Source organism: Pelodiscus sinensis, chromosome 9 (genome assembly GCF_049634645.1).
Source record: "Pelodiscus sinensis isolate JC-2024 chromosome 9, ASM4963464v1, whole genome shotgun sequence".
Taxonomy (NCBI): domain Eukaryota; kingdom Metazoa; phylum Chordata; order Testudines; family Trionychidae; genus Pelodiscus; species Pelodiscus sinensis.
The window spans coordinates 2,801,413-2,820,004 of record NC_134719.1 but is presented as its reverse complement, the minus strand read 5'-3'; the positions used below and the strand labels follow the sequence as shown (position 1 = coordinate 2,820,004).

The 18,592-nt window shown below is 58.9% G+C and overlaps 1 protein-coding gene across 1 annotated transcript; it reads right to left on the bottom strand.

The window, feature by feature from the left end:
• Positions 1–4,030: 4,030 nt before the first annotated feature.
• On the bottom strand, positions 4,031–14,871 carry TSPAN1 (tetraspanin 1). The gene is made up of 8 exons (XM_075935901.1): positions 14,729–14,871; positions 14,305–14,369; positions 10,043–10,243; positions 9,514–9,588; positions 8,853–8,951; positions 7,977–8,120; positions 6,068–6,151; positions 4,031–5,051 (listed from the first exon to the last, which is right to left on the bottom strand). The coding sequence occupies exons 2-8, from the start codon at positions 14,359–14,361 to the stop codon at positions 4,998–5,000; spliced, it is 714 nt and encodes a 237-aa protein (XP_075792016.1). The 5' UTR covers positions 14,362–14,369; positions 14,729–14,871; the 3' UTR covers positions 4,031–4,997.
• Positions 14,872–18,592: the final 3,721 nt, after the last annotated feature.

Below are 18,592 nucleotides of genomic sequence, written 5' to 3'. Positions count from 1 at the left end.
TTTTATTTTCCGAAGCCCACAAGCGGAGCGTGTTAAGGACTGAGCCACGCCGGGTAAACCTTAATTATAATAGCAAAGTCCAAAGGGTGAAGGTGAGACCAGACATGTAGCTAATTTCCAGTGAATGCCGGCCAGGCTGCTACAGCTCCCCGCCAGGTTTTCAGTTCCTCAACTCAGCATGTTTCCACCGGGAAACGGCTCCGCGGGGGCCATCTTTGTCCCTGCCGCGCTTGCCGGGAATGCAGGCCAGGTGCCAGGTGCAAGGGCCCAACAGGGCCAGTGTCTCTTCAGGCTGCATGTTCCCCCGACTGGGCACTTGGGTGCAGGGGTGGCCCTAGACTAGCTGCCAGCAACGGGTGCCCTAGGCAAACCATGCAATCAGCGCCCCCCCTTCCAAGCCCTTCAAAGATATTGTGCCACCATCTGGCGCCCCAGTTAGCTTGGCGCCCTAGGCAACCGCCTAGTTCGCCTATATGGACGGGCCACCCCTGCTTGGGTGGCTCCGAGTGGCCCCCGAGCCTGGGTCAGCCCACGTTGCCGGGGGCTACTGGAAGGCATTCAGGTGAATGGGGCATTGGCAGTCTGCTCCTCAACTTAGGAGACTAAGGGGGGATAGGATCGAGGTCTCTCAAATCATGAGTGGTGTGGAGAAAGTGAATAAGGAAAAGTTAGTTACTTATTCCCACACTATAAGAACTAGGGGTCACCAAATGAAATGAATAGGCGGCAGGTTTAAAACAAACAAAAGGAAATTTTTTCTTCACTCAGCGCACAGTCGACCTGTGGAACTCCTCGCCAGAGGATGTGGGGAAGGCGAGGACTTTAACAGGGTTCAAAAAAGAGCTGGATAGATTCATGGAGGTTAGGTCCATCAATGGCTGTTGGCCAGGATGGGTAGGAATGGTGTCTCTAGCCTCTGTTTCTCTGGAGGTGGGTGATAGGTGAGGCTTACCTGTTGTGTTCCCTTCCTCTGGCACACCTGGAATTGGCCACTGTGGGCAGGCAGGACACTGGGCTGGACTGGTCTGACCCCGTCTGTTCTTATGTTCTCGGTGACCCTGAAGCGTGTGGGCTCATCCCATTGTTGCAGTGGCTGGGCTCAGTGTGCTCCAGCCTCCCCCCTCTCCCCACATTTACACAACCCCCCCCAGGGTAACTGATCTCCCCACTGGCAGCAGGTGCTGGAAGAAGGACAGGCGCAAGGGTTCCTCCTGCTCTCGTAGCCAGCACGGCCCGAGGCTGCTCATGTGGAAGGCAAATGGGTCATTGCGTCCTGGGGGACCTGTGCACGGCCCCGCCCTGAGCCCACCTGGCACCCGGCTCTCCGCATGACCGGGAAGGCTCCGACTGGGAGTGGGCGGGGCTTGGCTCCAAGGGCGGGGCCTCAGGGGCGGGGCTAGGGCTTGCCTTCCCCAGCTGGGTTTCCACCGGATGCCCATGGGGCGAATCGTGCAGGGTCTGTAATTCGATCGCGGTGCTGCTTGCGTGATTGGTGGTTTCCTAGGGAGCTCAGCTTCTCCTGCCTGCCAGTTCCCGCCCCCTAGAGCCAGCTGCAGGGCCGAGATTCTTCCCAACCTAGAATCAGATGAACACCCACCCCCGTTAACCGAGCACGCCTGAGAGGCCCGGGTGAATCAGCACTCCGGAGCTGACCCCTTACGGCCCTGCCCTGTTCGGCCAGTAACATGCTGGGCCCTGGTCTATGCTAGGGTTGTAATTGACTAATCACTTCCTCCCCCTTGCTGCCTCCATCAGAGGCAGCAAGGTTGGGGACAGGAGCTGGTGCTGGGGGGGAACTGGCTTAAGAGCTGGTTCCTCCCAGCACCATCTCCACAGGGGCAGGGGAGGCAGGGGGTAGCGGGAACCAGGTACGAGCCGGGAATCAGCTGATTCTTGGGTAGCATAGGGTCCCCCCGCTGCACACCAGCCTTTTAAATGGATTAAGAGCCTGTCAGCTCTTAAACCATTGAAAAGGCAGAGCTACAGCCGGGTAAGTTCCCGGGCAGGAGCTAACCCCGCTGCGGATTCCCCCTTATCGACTAATCGACTAGTTGATGGAAAACCCATCGACTAGTCGATCAGTTGATTAAACTACATTTAACATCCCTAGTCTAGATTAGGGCTTTATTTTGAAACCCTCCCCCCCGCCTTAGGTCGAATTAATAAGCAAAGAATCCACGCTACCACGCCCATTATCATTTCGAGGCTTCCCCGTAACGAGGACCCGCTAGTTCGATGTTGTTGTTTCAGGGAGTTATTAAATCAATTGTCGTTATTTCAAAATAGTTTCCTAGTGTAGACATGCTCTGGATGAGCAATCCCTACAGATTTTGGGGGGGTTGCAGGGATCTTTAGGGGCTAGGTTGGAGAAACGTTGCTACCGAGCGAATGGGGAAGTCCAAACACCCACAAGGAAGGGTGGGAGAGTGGTAACCAGCTAATCCATGACAAGTATTTATTTCCAGGTAGTAACTGCACAAGGGAAGCCAAAGAGACCAGTTATGAGAGGAAATCTAATTTGTATTTGGTTAGAAGAGTCAAGTTTAGCAAACTGTAACTGATCGCACCAGTCAGGGTCACAAGGCAATGCGGAGGGAGAGAGAGGGATCGCTCCGCACCATGAAGTTTGAATTGATCGGGGCTCCCAGGCGGGCTGGGAGGTAGAAGAGGGACCGAAGCATTGGAGACAGGCAGAGCAGCACCCCAGCACAATCCAGCAGGAGACAATGAAGTCCCAATGGAACTGAGGCAGATGCTGGATCCGGGCACCAGAACCCTTTCCTGGAGCATGGGTTGGGGCTTTTGCCTGAAAAAATAAGGGTTCAAGGGGGTCACTAGATCTGTTTTGGAGCAAAGCGATGGCTCAGGGCGGCACACCAAGGTTATTTTGGGCACGCTGGGGGAGAGGTCTCCCTGTCCCACCGGTAATACACATGAGGCTTGGGGGGGTTCACTCAAGTCAGACACTGCCCTAGTTCCCCAAGAACAAAGCCTGATTCCGGGGGGGGGGGGGGTCTGCCACTTGGATATGCCCCCTTTCTCATGCACCAATATCCCTGGCTTACCCTCTGCTTCCCATACCACCATTATGCGATCACCGCTGCTGTCACAAACCCTGGTGCCCCCTCTTCCCTGCCCTGGAGAACCAGCCCCCACATCTAGGGGTGTCAGGGGTCCCGTTTTTGCCTAGGTCGTCCATTATTCGTGGCCTCTGCCCAGTTTTAAAAAAAACCACACAGAAAATACTGGACATGTAAAATATCTGTTCTTTTTGGACGGAAGATATTCTTCCCTGCCACATTTGGCGGGGGTGGAGGGCACGAGGAACACAGCGATTTTTAGAGGCGCAGTAACCCCCTTTTTTTTTTTTGCTCACCCACTTTTCTTGCTGCCATGTTCAGGATTTTTTGTGAAAGCATCTGGTAACCCTACCCCTGCCAGCTGCGATCTTCCTGAAGGGTGAGAGCCTCCCTCCCTTCACTGGGGTGGTTGCCTCTGCCACCCGCTTCCCATGAGCCCTAGATGGGAGCCTATTGCTGCTCACCATAGAAGCATGAGTTTGACTTTGTGTGTTGCTTTCCAGCGGGTTTAGAGGCACCTGTCCTGTTTGGCCAGTACACGCCCTTTTGCATGGCTACACGAAGGACAGCCCCAGCCTGGAACTTAGAGTGGTCTGATACCGCCTCATGCCCAACGGGGCCTGTAGGTCCTAACAGCAGCAGTTGGTCCTAGCTAATGGTTTCCCCAGGGTCCTGCGGACACCCGGGAAAGCGGGCAGCAGACATGCAAGAAGCAGGGCCAAAGCACTTGCTGAAGCCTTAGGAGATTGAGGTTTGAGCCCTGATTTCCTCCTGGAGCTTAAGCAACTCACTTAATGTCTCTGTGCCTCAGTTTCCCCAACTGAAAAAAAACCCCACAAACAGGAGAGCAGCGAGGATACATACAGTAAAGATGGTGAAGGGCTGATGGTGCTTAGCTGGGCCCTGAAAACGGACAATGGCTGTGGCACGACAGACGGCTTAGTCACGCCCTTAGTCAAAGCGTTTTATTGGAACAGCTCTTGTGCAAACTTCCATTCGACAATAAGAAAATTATGTACAGCTACGATTATAAATTAACTGGGCTATTTTTCCTTTTCACAGTGTAAAAATATACAGGGCAGACTCGGTCTGCCGGGGACGTCCCTGGTGAGGTCCCAGTGTGGCTGTGTACCACCTAACCTGGCCCCGTGCGTTGCAGTGGGAGGGAGCAGACGAGGGGGGGCTGGGGCTTGCTGGAGCAGGCCTGCTGGCCCCAAAGAGAGATGAAAGACAGGGAAAGTCAAGGCCAGAGCTGTCTGAGGCCCTTTCCCTCGGCTACGCTAGTACCTCTGGCTTCCATGCTTACAGTACAACGGCCCTTTCCGGTTTGGCGGGGTGTTCTCTCCCACCCCGAGATGTCTAAGCCTTCTCCACTAATCTAGACACTTAATCCCAGTTCCTCTGCTGTCAGTTGGGGGTAGCTCCATCATAATCGTGATTGACACCAGCCGCTCATGGGGGAGAATCTCGTCCTACGCCCTCAGACCAGGCCAAAGCGTCTTGGGAGCAAGCGGGGTTGGAAAAACTAGCACAAGCAGCCTTCCGGGTTGGTCATCTCCTAGCTCGTTCTCACCACGGCCGGCTAGGATCACACAGACCACGGAGCGTCTGCAGCTTTTCAGTCTTTTTTTCAGCACAGTCGCTCCGGCATGAGAGAGCAGCTCTTTCCACTCCGGAGGTGTTCGTACCGACACGGCCTTGAGACGGCTCGTGCGGTATAAACACACGCGCGCGCGCTCTACCGCTCTCAGATCATTTCAAAACGAATCACAGTGTAGAGGATAGAGAGTGCGTCGGGCCCCAGAAATGTTTGATTCTTCACATAGACAATTAGGCCAAACAAAAATTAAAAAAACAAAAAACTTTCCTTCGTCCTCTTCTGCCCAGGGAAAAGGACTTGCCGGCCTTCTCCGGGCCTCACTTCTTATCCAGGTGGCAGTACAGGTACATGGACACGACCATGGCGGCAATCTAGAGAGAGGAAAGGAGGTGGAATATCTCCGGGTGCCCAAGTGGGTCCCTCTGCTCCAGCTGAGCTGGCATGCGTGTAACCCACACCCAATGTCTGTCTACACTGGCGTGATCTTGCGCCAGAGATATGCAAATGAGGCTAAGCGTGGAATAGCGCCGAGCCTCATTTGCATACCTAATGAGCCACCATTTTTGCAGAAGATGCTCTTGCGCCAGAAGGAGCGGGTACACGGCCCCTTCTTGCGCAAGAAAAACCCTCTTGCGCAATGCCGTTATTCCCGAAAATAATCAGCGTAGCAACATTGCGCAAGAGGGGTTTTCTTGTGCAAGAAGGGGCAGTGTAGACACTCCTTCTGGAGCAAGAGCCTCTTCCGCAAAATGGTGGCTTATTAGGTATGCAAATGAAGCCTGGCGATATTCCACGCTTAGCCTCATTTGCATATCTCTGGCGCAAGATCATGCCAGTGTCGACATAGCCCTAGTGTGGTTTACTGTCCCATGCGGTGGCACCTAGACCACAGCACCAGATAAGAACAAGAGAACTCTACAGCAGGGGCTAAGAGCCAGCTGGCTCAAAGGCTAATGGCTCCTATCCTGAGGTCCCAGGTTCAACTCCGCCTGGTAGCGGTTACACATGCGCCCTGTCTCCAGGTAGCTGCCACTGCCTAATTTCTGTCGCTTCCTCCTCCTGGCCTCCCCATCTTCTCTTGTTTTGGGGCTCAGCCTCCTGGATCCCCACTCGGGCACCAAGTGCCATGGTGGGGGGACGAGGGTTGGAGCTATTGGTGGTCACAGATGCTCTTTACAGCACAGCTGGCTGCCACAGGAACAGGGGAAGCCGGGGACCAGGCGACTGATGTCCAAGCCTGCAGCCCCGGAGACGTGTTTAGTCAGCAGGCGCGACACTGGACTCCGATTGGAGGTGCCGCTCGTTTGGGGCGGGGGAGGGGATGCAATGGGGCAGCAGCCGCACAGACCTACCTCCCCCGCCTCGTTCCTTCCCCAGCTCGACTTACCTCCAAGGCACAGATCCCCGCCGCCACGCCCCCCACCACGCCCGCGTTCTGGCGGACGTCGCTCAGCAGCTGCTGGAAGCAACCCTGGGGGAGGAGAGAAAAAATAAAAATAAAAAAAATAAAAAAACGGGAAACCAACACGGTTAGAAAGAGCCGGAGCCGGTTGGAGCCTGGCGGCTGAACGCCCCCTCAGTGGAAGGACCTGGCGTGCCCTCTGGTCCCCCTGCTGCACTGGAGGTTTGCCGGCGCCGAGGGACACGTCGAGAGCTGCTGGAGGGAGTCCCATGGGGAGTGCGGACTCGGTGGCTGGAGGAAGGAGAGAGCACGTCTGGCTGTATCTACCGAGCAGGACACCCATAACGTCCAGGCACTTCAGGGAACAGCAAGGTCGGCTTCTCAGCCCAAAGCAATAGTCATCTGCGGGCGCCTAACTAGAAACCTCGATTGTAACCGACTTCAGGAAGTCAGGCCGCTTGAGGGGACTCGATTTGGATACACACACCTGCCCAGTGGGGCTGACAACTCGCTGCGCCCCTAAGCGAGGTGGGGGCGGAGTGCTGCGCTCCAGGAAGGGGCGGAGCCTTGGGCAGAAGGGGCGGGGCCATGGACAGAAGGGGCGGGGCTGGCACAGTCCTAGCGTTATCCGGAGCATGTTGCCCAGAGCCCGCCGCACAAGGCGCTGGCTGGAATTTAAAGAGCCCAGGGCTCCGGTTGCCACCCCTGCGGCAGCAGCCGGAAGCCTCGGGCCCTTTGAATTGCCAGGCCCTGTCGAAGCTGCCGCTGCTGCTTGGAACGATGCCGCGCAGGACGGGGCGCGCTCGGGCCAGGGTTTAAGTGGGACTGGCAGGCCCCACGTGGACAGGGCTCATCATGCTGGATCAGGCGTGTTTGCTTCACGTGAGCTCTAGGGCCTAGTTAGTAGGTTTGAAGCCATAGATCTGATGGTTTAAAGAGGACTCGGCTTTAGAGATTTGGTCCTCGCTGCTAGACCAATGGGGCATGCGTGTTAAATACGTTTATATGGCCAGTGCATTCAGAAGGGCCTAGACTGTTGCTTCTGCACTCCTCTCCCTCCCACCCACCCGGACGAGGCCTTCCCTGACCATATCGTTCTTCAGCCGAGTGTCTAAAGAGACTAGCTCAGGTCTGATTCCTTCTTGAATCGAGACAAAAATCCCTTACACTGCAAATCGCTCTGGCCTAGTGTTAGCCTTGCTCGTGTATATTATCTACAGGCCTCCAAGGCCTTTGCAAGAAGTGTCCTCATCTCCCACACTTACAGGTAGGGAAGAGAAGGATTTCCCCATGCAGTGCACAGTCAACCTGTGGAACTCCCTGCCACATGATGTTGTGAAGGCCAGGGCTTAACAGGGTTCAAAACAGAGCTAGATAAATTAATGGAGATCAGGTCCATCAATGGCTGTTAGACAGGACAGACAGGATTGGTGTCCCTAGGTTCTGTTTGTCAGAAGCAGGGAATGGGCAACAGGGGAGGGATCACTTGATTCACGGTCCTGTTCACTCCCTCTGGGGCACCTGGCATTGGCCCCTCTCGGAAGACAGGGCATGCGGCTAGACGGACCTTTGGTCTGACCCAGTCTGGCTGTTCATATGCCATGGAACCGGTAAGTGACTTGGCCAAGGCCGCAGAGCAAGTCAGTAGCAGAGATGGGAACACGGCAGAAGCTCAGACCTCCAATCCACGCAGTACAAACCTGCGTCTCCTCTGCCGCAAGGCAAAGTTCTGTGATTCACCAACTAGTCCCACCTTCCTCTGCGATGGGAAGGGGACATCTCCCGACACCCCAAGAGCAGATGCCAGAGGCCCAGTTTCCACAGCAAAACCCAGGCCCCTCTGGCAGCGCAGGGCTGTGCAGCCATCAGGCAAAAGCGGCTGCGTAGCCAGTACCTGGACTTTGCTGGTTTCTGCCTCTGTCCTGTTGCACGGGCTATGGACGGGGTCGCAGCAGAAGGGCGGGTATGTGTGGTTATTAGTCTGGTAGTAGTAAGAGTCGGTGAAGTCCGTGTAGTTCGTCAAGCCGCAGCATTTCACCTGGGGGGAGGAGGAAGAATGAGGGGTCACGGTATCTCCACCACACCCCAACCAGACACCCCAACCGGTCCCCAGTGCGTGGACAAAGGCGTCCGGGGCGATGGGGTGGCAGAGCATGGCCCAGCGAAGCAGGCCAGGAAGCCACGAGGAATAATGCATCCAGGCCAACCCAGGGAGGCAGAATGTGGTTCCCATGCTGGAGCAGGGCCGGGATTCGGGGTCCAGCCCCGACGCTGGAGAGAAGCCAGCTGGGCCATCGAGGGACAACTGGTCAGATACAGCTGGCGCATTTTGTCCCAGTGGCCGCAGCTGCCAACGGGCAGGGGAGCTGGGTCAGAGCCAGACACTTGTAGCCCATGTGCCTTTGAAGCTAAGGTCCCCTTCCCAGTGGCGCAGGAAGGGGAGACCAGCGGATGGGCTGAGACGGAAGCTCGGCCGTCAGCAGCCAAAGAACGGCAGCCGCTGTAGGGGCAAGAGCAGTCGCCTGGCTCCCAGCTCAGACTCGGACGCCCGCCGAGGGCCGCCCAGGGGAGCGATGCTCACCCAGTGGGCACGGAGACCTGTGCCAGGCCGGCCTCCCCAGGCGGAGTCAAATCCCCGAAAAGCCAAAGCGTCCAAGGCAAAGTCTATTGCCCCGTCCCCGGAGTCCCGCGCAGGAGACCTCCCCGAGCGCGGCAGCTGGGACACACACCCCCAGCCCCGGCCGGGCGGCGGGGGGCCCGTGTCGCTCACCTTGCTCATGGTGGCGTTCCAGATCTGCGTGACCTCGGGGGCCTTCCCGTACTTATCGCGCAGGAGCGGCGTCACGGTGCCTTCCAGGATGCTCTCCGCCTAGGAGGGGAGCGAGTTCAGAGGCCGTCAACCCGCAGAATCGTGGGGGGGTGGTTGCCAGCCGGCCGGCCCTGGCACCAGCAGGAGTTGCTTTGTCAGCGGGTGACGCGTTCCCCGGTGGCGCAAGACGCCTGAGGTCTGCGAGCAGGAAGTGGGAACAGGAACCACTGTCCCCGAGCAGCTCTGACGCCACCCTGGCTCTGGCACAGCCCGGTCCTGCCTGCGGCATCGGCTTTTCCGCCTCGGCCGCGCTCCAGGTCGCTCCCCAGGGCTCACGCTGGAGCCTGCATGTGACTGACCCCGCAAAGTATGTTGGGGGGGGTGACTAGACAAAATCCACATCCCCCCAGCCCCTTGCCCCCCATAGGGCACCGGGCAGCCTCGCCCCCCCACACAGACAGAGCTGTGCCATACCGGGCCTGGCAACTGCCACCAATCCCCCTTGGGGAGTACCAAACTCAGGTCCTCGGCCACCTGCCTGGAGGAAAGCCCTTCCGGCCACGGACGCTGCATTAGCCCCACCGACCTGCCCCTCCTGGGGTCTCTCCACCCTCCGACTTACCAGAGATGTGTAGACTAGAGCCACCACCGCAGCAGCGATCTCCGCAATGAAGATGATCAGCACGATGGAGAAGAACTAGAGAGGACACCACACCGAGGTCAGAGGCGGGACAGCGCCAGGCCTGTCTCGCTGGGGCTGGCCACAGCGCTGCCCGCCTCCCCTGGTCAGCAGGGCTGGGGAGACCCCTGGGAGCGGCTCTGCTGGCTTCAGCTATTCCCCACGTAGGCCAGGGACCTCCCACGCCTCCGGAGTTTATAAAGCGAGCCGGGAGCTCAAAGAAACCCCTCCCTGGATTTCCCACTGTCGGGTCGCCCCCAGCGGCTCAGTGGGAGCCGATTTGCCTTGTTCCAAGGCAGCCGCTGCGTCCCCACCAGGGCTGGGTCTGCAAACAGCCCCAGGCCGGATGGATCCCAACCCCGCTCTGGAGGAACAAAGCCCATTTCCTCCACCCTCCCAGCCCAGGTGCGCCTCGACCCGCAGGCCAGGCGGAGCGCGCCCGGGTCGGTGCCCCCCATGGCCGGGTATTTACCATGATCAGGAGACACTTGCTCTCTTTCTGGGCTCCGCAGCATCCCAGGAAGCCAAGCACCACCAGGATGGCGCCGATGACGATGAGGAAGTAGCTGATATTCACGAACTGCAAGACGCTGGTAGAGCCAAATAGGTTGGAGAACGAGCTGCTGTCCACGGCCACCCAGATCCCGACGCCCAGGAGCGCCCCTCCGCCAAGCTAGGAAGCAAGCGAGAGGCGCGGCGTTTCAGAGGTGGCTTGGGGAGGGTTGAGACACCCGGAGTCTGGAGGCAGCACCGGCTTGGCGGGACCTAGACACAAGACCCTACTCCTTTCCCTTCAAGTTGTGAATAGCCTTGGCTTTGCTCCAGGTGTTCCCCGGGTCAGCGGCCCCTTCCTTCCCCTAGAGCTCGGGCCCTACGAAAGGTCCCGATTTCAGAGATTTCAAATCGCGGACTTCAGAGTTGGGCAGCTGGAAAGCAGCGGCTGCTGGCTGAAGGCAAAGCTGCCGCCAGCAGCAGCGCAGAAGGGAGGTTGGCCTGGCGTGGGGTGGCCTCTCTTCCTTCTGCGCTGCTGCTGGGGGGCGCTGCCTTCCGAGCCGGGCCCCAGCCCCACATCACAACCACCGCTCTCCAGTCGCCCAGCTCTGAAGGGGACACAGAAGGGCGGCAACGTCGTGACCCTTCTAAAATAACCTTAGGGTCCCCCCAGCTCCCTATGGGGTCAGGCCCCCCCGTCTGAGCAGCGCTGGTTAAGTGGTGTAGGTAGAAGCACCCCGAAGGCCAGATTTCACAGGAGGGCTGTGGATTGTGTGACGCGTTTGGCATGGCTGTGACCACGGTAGGGCCCTGCCCCCATCTCGGGTGAGTGATGAGGCTCTGGGTGAAACAAGAAGGGCTCCTGGAGCCGCTTACAGGTCCCTGAATTTGGGGAACACTCTCCAAGCCACCACCGGCTCCCCAGGAAACCTGGGCAGCGCACGTTCCTGAGCACGGGTCTCCATAGCGACTGCGCCTGTTGTCACTTCAGCCAAGTCCACGGGGGGCAGGTCCGTGGTAGGCCGGGGAGCCGGCGCGGTCTGTTCTGGCTCACAGGCGGGTCCCAGAAGTGGGGATTCAGAGACCCCCTGATTACCGGGAGCAACGGCTCAGTCGCTGCCCACGAGCGTTGCTGGACCAGACGCGCTCCGACGTGGCCTGCAGGACTCAGGGAGCATCCTTATTTCTACCCCAGAGTCAGCCGCTCCCTCGGATTTAGGCCAGCCCCGTCCCTGGCACGGAGAGGAGTTTATAACCAAACGGTCTCCCAGGGCCCGGCCCCTTTGTACTTGCATTCCAGCCCCGGGCGGGGCAGCTGCGAGCCCTGGAAGGCTAAGGTAGTGCCAGGAGGAGAGTGCCAGGCCATCGCGCCAGCCTCGCCCACTCCCGTCAGCTCCTTCTTGCCTCGGACGGAGGCGTTTACTGGGGAGAGGACGTGCGCTAGGGCCCCTCCCGCCACAAGGAAAGGGTCTGGAGTCTGTGCCTGTCCCCGGAAAAATGAGAGTCTGCCCATCCGGGGGGCGCCCCCTCGATACACGTCGAGCTCAGCCGTGAAGCCAGCTAGGGTTTCACCCCCGTGCCCGCGAGGAAGCCGTTTTCCTCCCAGCGCCTTTCAGAACAGGGCCCGCCGGAGCAGAGGCCGTCTCCACCAAGCTCCGCCAGGAGCGCCACGTCTCGGGCTGGGAGAGCAAAGCCCCCGGCCGCCATTCCGGGTGGACCAGCTTTCTGGAGCCTCCCACGGTTTGCGGCCATCTTAGGCCCTCAGCCGCTGTCAGGCCCTCTTTGGCTTCGGCACAAATCAAGGAGCTTGCTCACTGGGCACAGGCAAGCGTCCCCCGCCAGGTGGCCGTCCGTGGAGAGAGACAAGGCCCTCAGCCCAGCTCGGAGCACCGCAGCGAGCGAGTCTGGCGGTCGGGAGGGGAAAGGGAGACCCGCCTGGGCCAAAGCCCCAAGATCGTTCCGTGGCGGATAGTCCCCAGCCACGCCGGACTGGCGCGGACCCAGGCAGCCAGCCAACCCTCCAGATCTCCTAGCCAAGCCGAGATGGAGGGGGGGGGGCCACTGAGGAGAGCTCTTTGTGAGACTTGCTTCTCCCGTGGGACACCACAGAGCAGCCCCCCTCTCCTCACCCGGCACCACGGAGACAGAGCTGCCTTTGAACACGCCGAGTGAGAACAGGCAGCCTTGTCCACCGGGCAAGTGAAACCGGGTCCTTGGAGGCAGCGAGGGAAGAAAAGCCCTGAGAGGACTCACTCGCCACCTCCGTTATAACCCCCGCCACTGAGCTGCTCTCGCTGGATGGGGAAACCTGCCTCCGAGCCCCCGGGGGGAAACCCGAGAGGAGCAGGCTCATCGGCCGTGCGGGAGGGCAAGGGAGAGACAGGACCATTGTTCGGCCTCGCCCTGCGAGTGTCAATGCTGCCTGGGTTCCAGAGCCGCTAGCCCCCCCCTGCCAGGACTCGGACTGGGATGTTATTCATGGTCGGGTGCCCCTGGGAAAAACCGAGGCCAGAAGATCCTCAGGGCCGGTGGGGGCAGAGAGAGACCAGAAAAAGAACAGGGCTCCTTTCCAGCCCAGTCCCCTGGTGGAAAAATAGGATCAACTAGAGTTAGTGGGGGAGGTCTAGGTGGGATCTTAGGAAAAACCATTTCCCTAGGCGGGTGGGGAAGCGCTGGGCTGGGTTCCCTAGGGAGGGGGTGGAATCTCCATCCTGAGAGGTTTTTAATTCCTGGCTTCTCACATCCCTGGCTGGGATGATGGAGTTGGGTTGGTCCTGCTTTGGGCAGGGGGCTGGACTTGATGACTCCCGAGGTCTTTGCCAGCCCTGATTCTAAAGTGAGTTTTCTGATGCCCCACACCGAGAACAGCAGCAACTTCCCCTGGAGGGTCAAGGACAGGAAAATTTTCCATTAAAAAAAATCATTTGATGGAAGACTTCTGGCCAGCCCTACATCCTCCCTCCCCCACGTGGCAAGGAGGGAGCCTGGAGTCCATCCGTGGCCAGGGAGTGGCCGGAGGGGAAGAGAGAGGCCAGAGCCTTTGGCCCGCGTCTCCCCCACCCTGCGTGGAACTCGGTGCAGTGCGAACCCTGCCAGTCTCGGATGCCGGCTTTGTGAACACAGGCCACGGACAAGGATCAAGGTGGAGGGGTCAGAACCAAGCGGAACTACAAGCAGCAGTCAACAGCCTGGGCAATGCCAGCCCGGGTCCCTGGGCAGGTGTGCGGCCCCGGAGCCCAGTGGCTTTCCCCACGCAGACAGCAGGGTCCGGAGCCAAGCACCGAGGGATGGAGACAAAGAAAATAGGACCCGCTGCTTCGGTAGCCGGATCCCCTGGGTGCAGGCACCCGCCAGATCTCTTCCCAGCATGGCAGGAAGGGAGCAATCAGAGACAGTCTCATTACAGAGCCATACCCTGGCTCTCCATGTTCTCCCGGTGGCGTGGCCACAGCAAATCCAAGTGCTGGGAACAGGCGCACTATGATGCTGGCTGCACAGTCCAGTAGCCGCCTCTGTTTGCTGGCGCAGGTCCAGCCGGACGCCCTGTTCCGGCTAGCTCCGGGGTGGGGCTCATGGTGAAAGGCTGGTTAGAGCCTTCCTGGGCCCTGGAAAGTGCCCTGCCCCCTACGGCTAGCTGCCTGGTTTAGGGGATCTGTCCCCCCACCGGCTACAGAGGGCAATAAGATCTGGCAGGGTCTATCAGCATCACAACCCTTCCCTCCCTACGGAGCGTTTTGGTGCGAGCCGGTTTGGGAGCGTCGCTCTTTGCGCGGTGCCAATTAACGGAGGCTGACACGCGGCCACCTTGGCTGGGCCCCTCTACCACCGCTGGCCAGCCCCCAGCACGCACAGCGCACAGCGCACGAACCAGCCCCCTCCTGCCGTGAACCCACGTCAGCCTCTAGCCGCGCAGACGCTGTAGGGCGGGCTACCCACGTCCTTGGTTGTGCCCCCGCTGCGGCGTCCTCGCTGCTATCCTAGCAAGCTAGCTATAGCGCAACGGACGCGGCTCCGTCCACACACGAGATGGCGCGCAGCCAGAGCCGGAATTCATAGACAGGAGAGCCAGGGAGAACGGGGCTCTGGACACGCCGCGCTCGCCCCCACAGTCCTCAGGGGCCGGCAGAGACTCGAGAGCAAGGGAAAGCTCGTAATTAAAAAATAATAGTGATAGATCCAGTGCCGGGAGGCCCAGCCTCCATCGACCCCCGGCGGGGAGGAGACGCAGCAGCGGGTACTTACAAATATGGCCAGGTTAAACAAGATCATCATAACCTTGAGGAAAGTGAAGCAGCCCATCTTTGCGCCTGAAAAGAAACCAGCAGGATTAGCAGACACCAGGCTTAATCCAGCATCCTCCCCCTCCCCAAGAAAGTTTCCGGGCAGATTACAGGGTAGAGTCCCAGAAACTGCTCAGTTCCCTGTGCAGGGGGGGGGGGGGGGCGGTCCACAAAGCTAGAGAAGACCCAGTGCCCCCCCCCCAGCAAGGGGGCAGCCTTGTGACTTGCTCCTCCCTAGGAAACCAGCCCAGCCCTCGAGTCTCCTCCTCTCCCCGAGATGGGGGGCTGCCCCCTCCCAGGGGCGCAGAGCTGAACCCGGCTGTGGGCTAATCCGAATCAAGCCCCCCCGCGGGAGGGAGGGTTCACACCGGGAACGCAGCGCTCACCTTAGCGATCAAATCCAGAGGGAACCAACAGCTACAATCCCCAGCAAGCGGGAGCCCTGGGAATCTGCGCTACCTGCGCCCGCCCTGCTCTCCTTTAACCAGGTGCTGCGCCCAGCGGCTAAGTGGCAGATCCCGCCTCCAATCAGAAACTTCCCCCTTCCAGCCCAATCACACCCTCCAGGGAGGGTCCGCGCCTCGCAAACTTTTCTTAGTTACCGGAGCAGGGGAGAGATGCTCTTTAGCCCGGACTGACCCCTAGCGGCCGCAGGGGGACATTGCTCCACCCAGCTGGGGCTAGAGGGGGCTCTTTCCCCCCCCCCGGCCCACAGCCGCATGCTGGGAGTTGCAAGGGTGGGATTGGCAGCTGCTTGGGGGGAGGTGGGCACGGCGCGTGCCGAGTGCGTGGTGCCCTGGGCACGGGCGTGGGAGGGCGTGTCGGCGCCACGCTCCGCAGGTGCTTGCATGGGTCCCCGGGCACGCGTGCCGTGCGTGTGCATGCCTGTGCAACCCACCCGCTTGCCTTGCGGTACGGAGCGGAGAAGACGCATGGTTCTTGTTTTGGGGGGCCTGGTCCACACACAGCCAGGGACCGAGAGGCCTGCATAGCGTTCACATTCCGGGCTGGCGTGTGGACAGGTTGACGTGGCTGGGGTCAGACATCTGGGCCAGAAAGGACCCTTGTCACCCTCTAGTCGGCTCTGTGCAGGTCCCAGGCCTTCCCCCAAATATCAGCTAGAGCAGAGCTTGTAGAGAAACACCCGTCCGGGGTGAAACATTGTCCCTGATGCAGAATCCACCGTGACCCTGGGTCGGTTGCTCCCGGGTTGATTTCTCTCTTCTCTAAGAGGAGTCTCGGAGCCGGAGCCGCGTTCAACTGTAACTTTAAAAACGAGGGGTGTTGGGGCACCTGAGAGACTAACAAATATATCGAGAGAGTGTCATGTAGGGAAGCGAACGACTCGTCGACGAGTTGCTTCCCCCCTCGCTGCCTTTATCAGAAAGAGGCAGCAAGGAGGGGGAAGCAAAGGGAGTGCTTCAAAATGGCAGCCCCGTTGGGGACTCTGACCTGGGCTCCATGCGGCGCTGTCGCTTTGAAACGCCGTGGAGAGCCTGAGGCCAGCAGGGGACTGCTTGAGTCCAGAGCCGGCCCAAGCTACAGGCTGACCGGGCTACCAACTGGTACGCCCCATTGCAGGGGGTGCCACGCAGGGGCTGCCGGACCGGGCAGGGGCAGGGCCACACATGCGCCAGGCACCCGGAGGTGGGGCCGCACATGCACCAGGCACCTGGGGGTGGCGCCGTGCTCCAGGGGCCCGGGGTGCACAAGTGGCTCAGGCCAGCCCTGCCTGAGTCTCCGCTGGCCCCGTGCTCCGCCTGGGGCTGTTGCTACACTTCAAAGGCGGAGGTGCCCTTATCGACTCATCGAATCGTCGATGCAAATTGCATCGACAATTCGGTTAGCCTGTTGCCGTTGGGAGGGGAGGTGGTTGGGATGTGCCCTGCAGAGGGGCCGGGTGCAATTCCACAGACGCCCCAGAGAGGCGCCTAGGGCGGCTTAGGTGCGTGTGCTCCAGTCTATGTTGTGTCTGAACTCGAGGCAGGGAAAAGCCCCCACCCTCCACCCTGGGGCTGTTGGCTTTCAATAGCTGCTTTTGGCACTGTTGGGCTAAGTTCTACTCCTGGGGGACAGTCACCGTTCTCCCAAGTCCTAGGCGTGGGAGGATGGGGGCAGAGATCTGGGGAGAGCCCAGTGGCTTTTCCTTCTTTAAAGTTCTTTGGTACATCAAAGGTGCCTTCTGCTGGTAAAATGCACCACTCGGTGCAATGGGCTTGTGGGGGGCGGACCCATAGGTCACAGACAGGGACCAGGCCAGGTGATTACTGTCCCGTGGAACCATGGCAGGGAAAATATCCCAGGCCCCAGCAATTGAGAGCCCGACTCAGGCAGGGAGCTGGAGCCGGTTGTGTCCACCCTGCAAACTCTGAGCCGATGGAACGGGGGCGTCCAGGCAGGAGAGCTGAGCTGGCAAAGGAGCCAGACCCAAGGGAACGCTGCACCGTTGGGGAATCGTATCTCCCTGACGCCAGCCTGTGGCTGCCTGTCTCTAACACACTAGAACCAGCTGGCAAGGGCACCTCTGGATGAAATCAGAACTGCCGGGCTGTGTGTCCTGAGCCCTGTACTGCGGATGGAGATTCTCCTTACGTTCAGGTGGTGAGGTCCTGACCTTTTGGAAGAGCCAAAAGGCAGGAAAAGTTCTACAGGCCAAATTCTAGATCCTGCCTCCTCAAGAAGGCAAGAGGAAAACAAATTTGTTCAAACCATCTGCCTGTGAGCCCTAGGGTCAGAGAATTAGAGAGGTGGAGCTGGGTGGACTCTGCAGGGGAGGTGGAGAAAAGCGAGCCTGTCCAGCCTCATTTACATGAATTATACTATTGCTCACCCAGAATTCCATGGCTTTGTTGATGTAGCTGGACCACTGGTTATTCTTATACCCCTGCATTGAGCTGGGGCTGGCTGGAGGGAGCAGTCAGCTGGACTTCTCAGGTAGTGCTACCAGAATGCAGAATGAGGATGAAAGGGGAGAAGACCCCTGGTCTTGAACCTCTAGCAGCAGCCCCAGGTGGGGTTCCCCTCTCCTGGCCGGTGGACCCCTCAGAGGAGGACCCCATGGAGGGGACCCATGGCTGGGCGTGCAGGCCTGGGACTTGACTTCCCTGTGAGCCGTTCCTGAGGGGCTCGTCCGGGGAGGTTGGTTGGAGCGGCACAGCCTGTTGGCAGAGCTCTTGTGTAACAGCTAGTTTGCCCCCCACCCCAGCTGATTTGGGTCTAGCTCTGAACGTGAGAGGGTTGGACGTGTGGGTCTGGGTTGGGTCCCTTCCTCCTGTACACTTACTTTCATGTATAGACCGTCCCTTTTGGGGTCTCTGCCCTGCGCTCACCCCAGATCTGCTCTCCGTGGTCTGGCCCTTGCTCCGCTGGCCCGGTGGCATCCCACGTCTGGTGTATCCAGATTGACAGAGCCGGACGTGTACCCAGCCTCCTGCTACAAGACAGGCCCAACAAAGAAAACAACAGAACACCACTGGCCGTCACCTACAGTCCCCAGCTAAAACCTTTCCAACGCATCATCAGGGATCTACAACCCATCCTGGACAATGATTCCTCTCTCTTACAGACTTTGGGAGGTAGGCAAGTCCTTGCCCACAGACAACCCGCCAACCTAAAGCAAATTCTTACCAGCAACTATACACCACACCACAGTAACTAACTCAGGAACTCATCCCCACAACAAAGCTCGGTGCCAACTCTGCCCACATATCTACACCAGCGACACCAGCGCAGGACCTAACCAGATCAGCCACGCCATCATGGCCTCATTCACCTGCACATCTACCAATGTAATATACGCCATCATGTGCCAGCAATGCCCCTCTGCCATATACGTTGGCCAAACTGGACAGTCCCTGAGTAAAAGAATAAACAGACACAAATCAGATCTCAGGAACGGTAACTTACAAAAACCTTCAGGGGGTAGCCATGTTAGTCTGTACAGGATAAACTTTACAAAACCAACAAATGGTCTGGTAGCACTTTAAAGACTAAGAAAACATGTAGATGGGATCATGAGCTTTCGTGGGCACAACCCACTTCTTCAGATGACCAGAGTGTTGAATGTCCAGGACCAAATAAATAGGGGAGAAGGGAGGGGGGGTGGAAGAAGGAAAAGATGGGGGTGGGGACAAGAAGAGGCAGTGGGTAAAAAATATCCAGGGGAAAGCTGAACTGGAATGTAGCAGGAAAAACAAATAGGCTACGTCTACACTGGCACCCTTTTCCGGAAATGCTTATAACGGAAAACT

What these genes read in the sequence shown, in the direction of transcription:
- TSPAN1 (XM_075935901.1), bottom strand. Translation starts at nt 14,361, where the DNA reads ATGGGCTGCTTCACTTTCCTCAAGGTTATGATGATCTTGTTTAACCTG. An exon ending in TGTTTAACCTGGCCATATTT is followed by an intron (nt 10,244 to 14,304) that starts GTAAGTACCCGC and finishes CTTGCTTCCTAG; the next exon opens with CTTGGCGGAGGGGCGCTCCT. An exon ending in CGGGGATCTGTGCCTTGGAG is followed by an intron (nt 5,052 to 6,067) that starts GTAAGTCGAGCT and finishes TCCTCTCTCTAG; the next exon opens with ATTGCCGCCATGGTCGTGTC.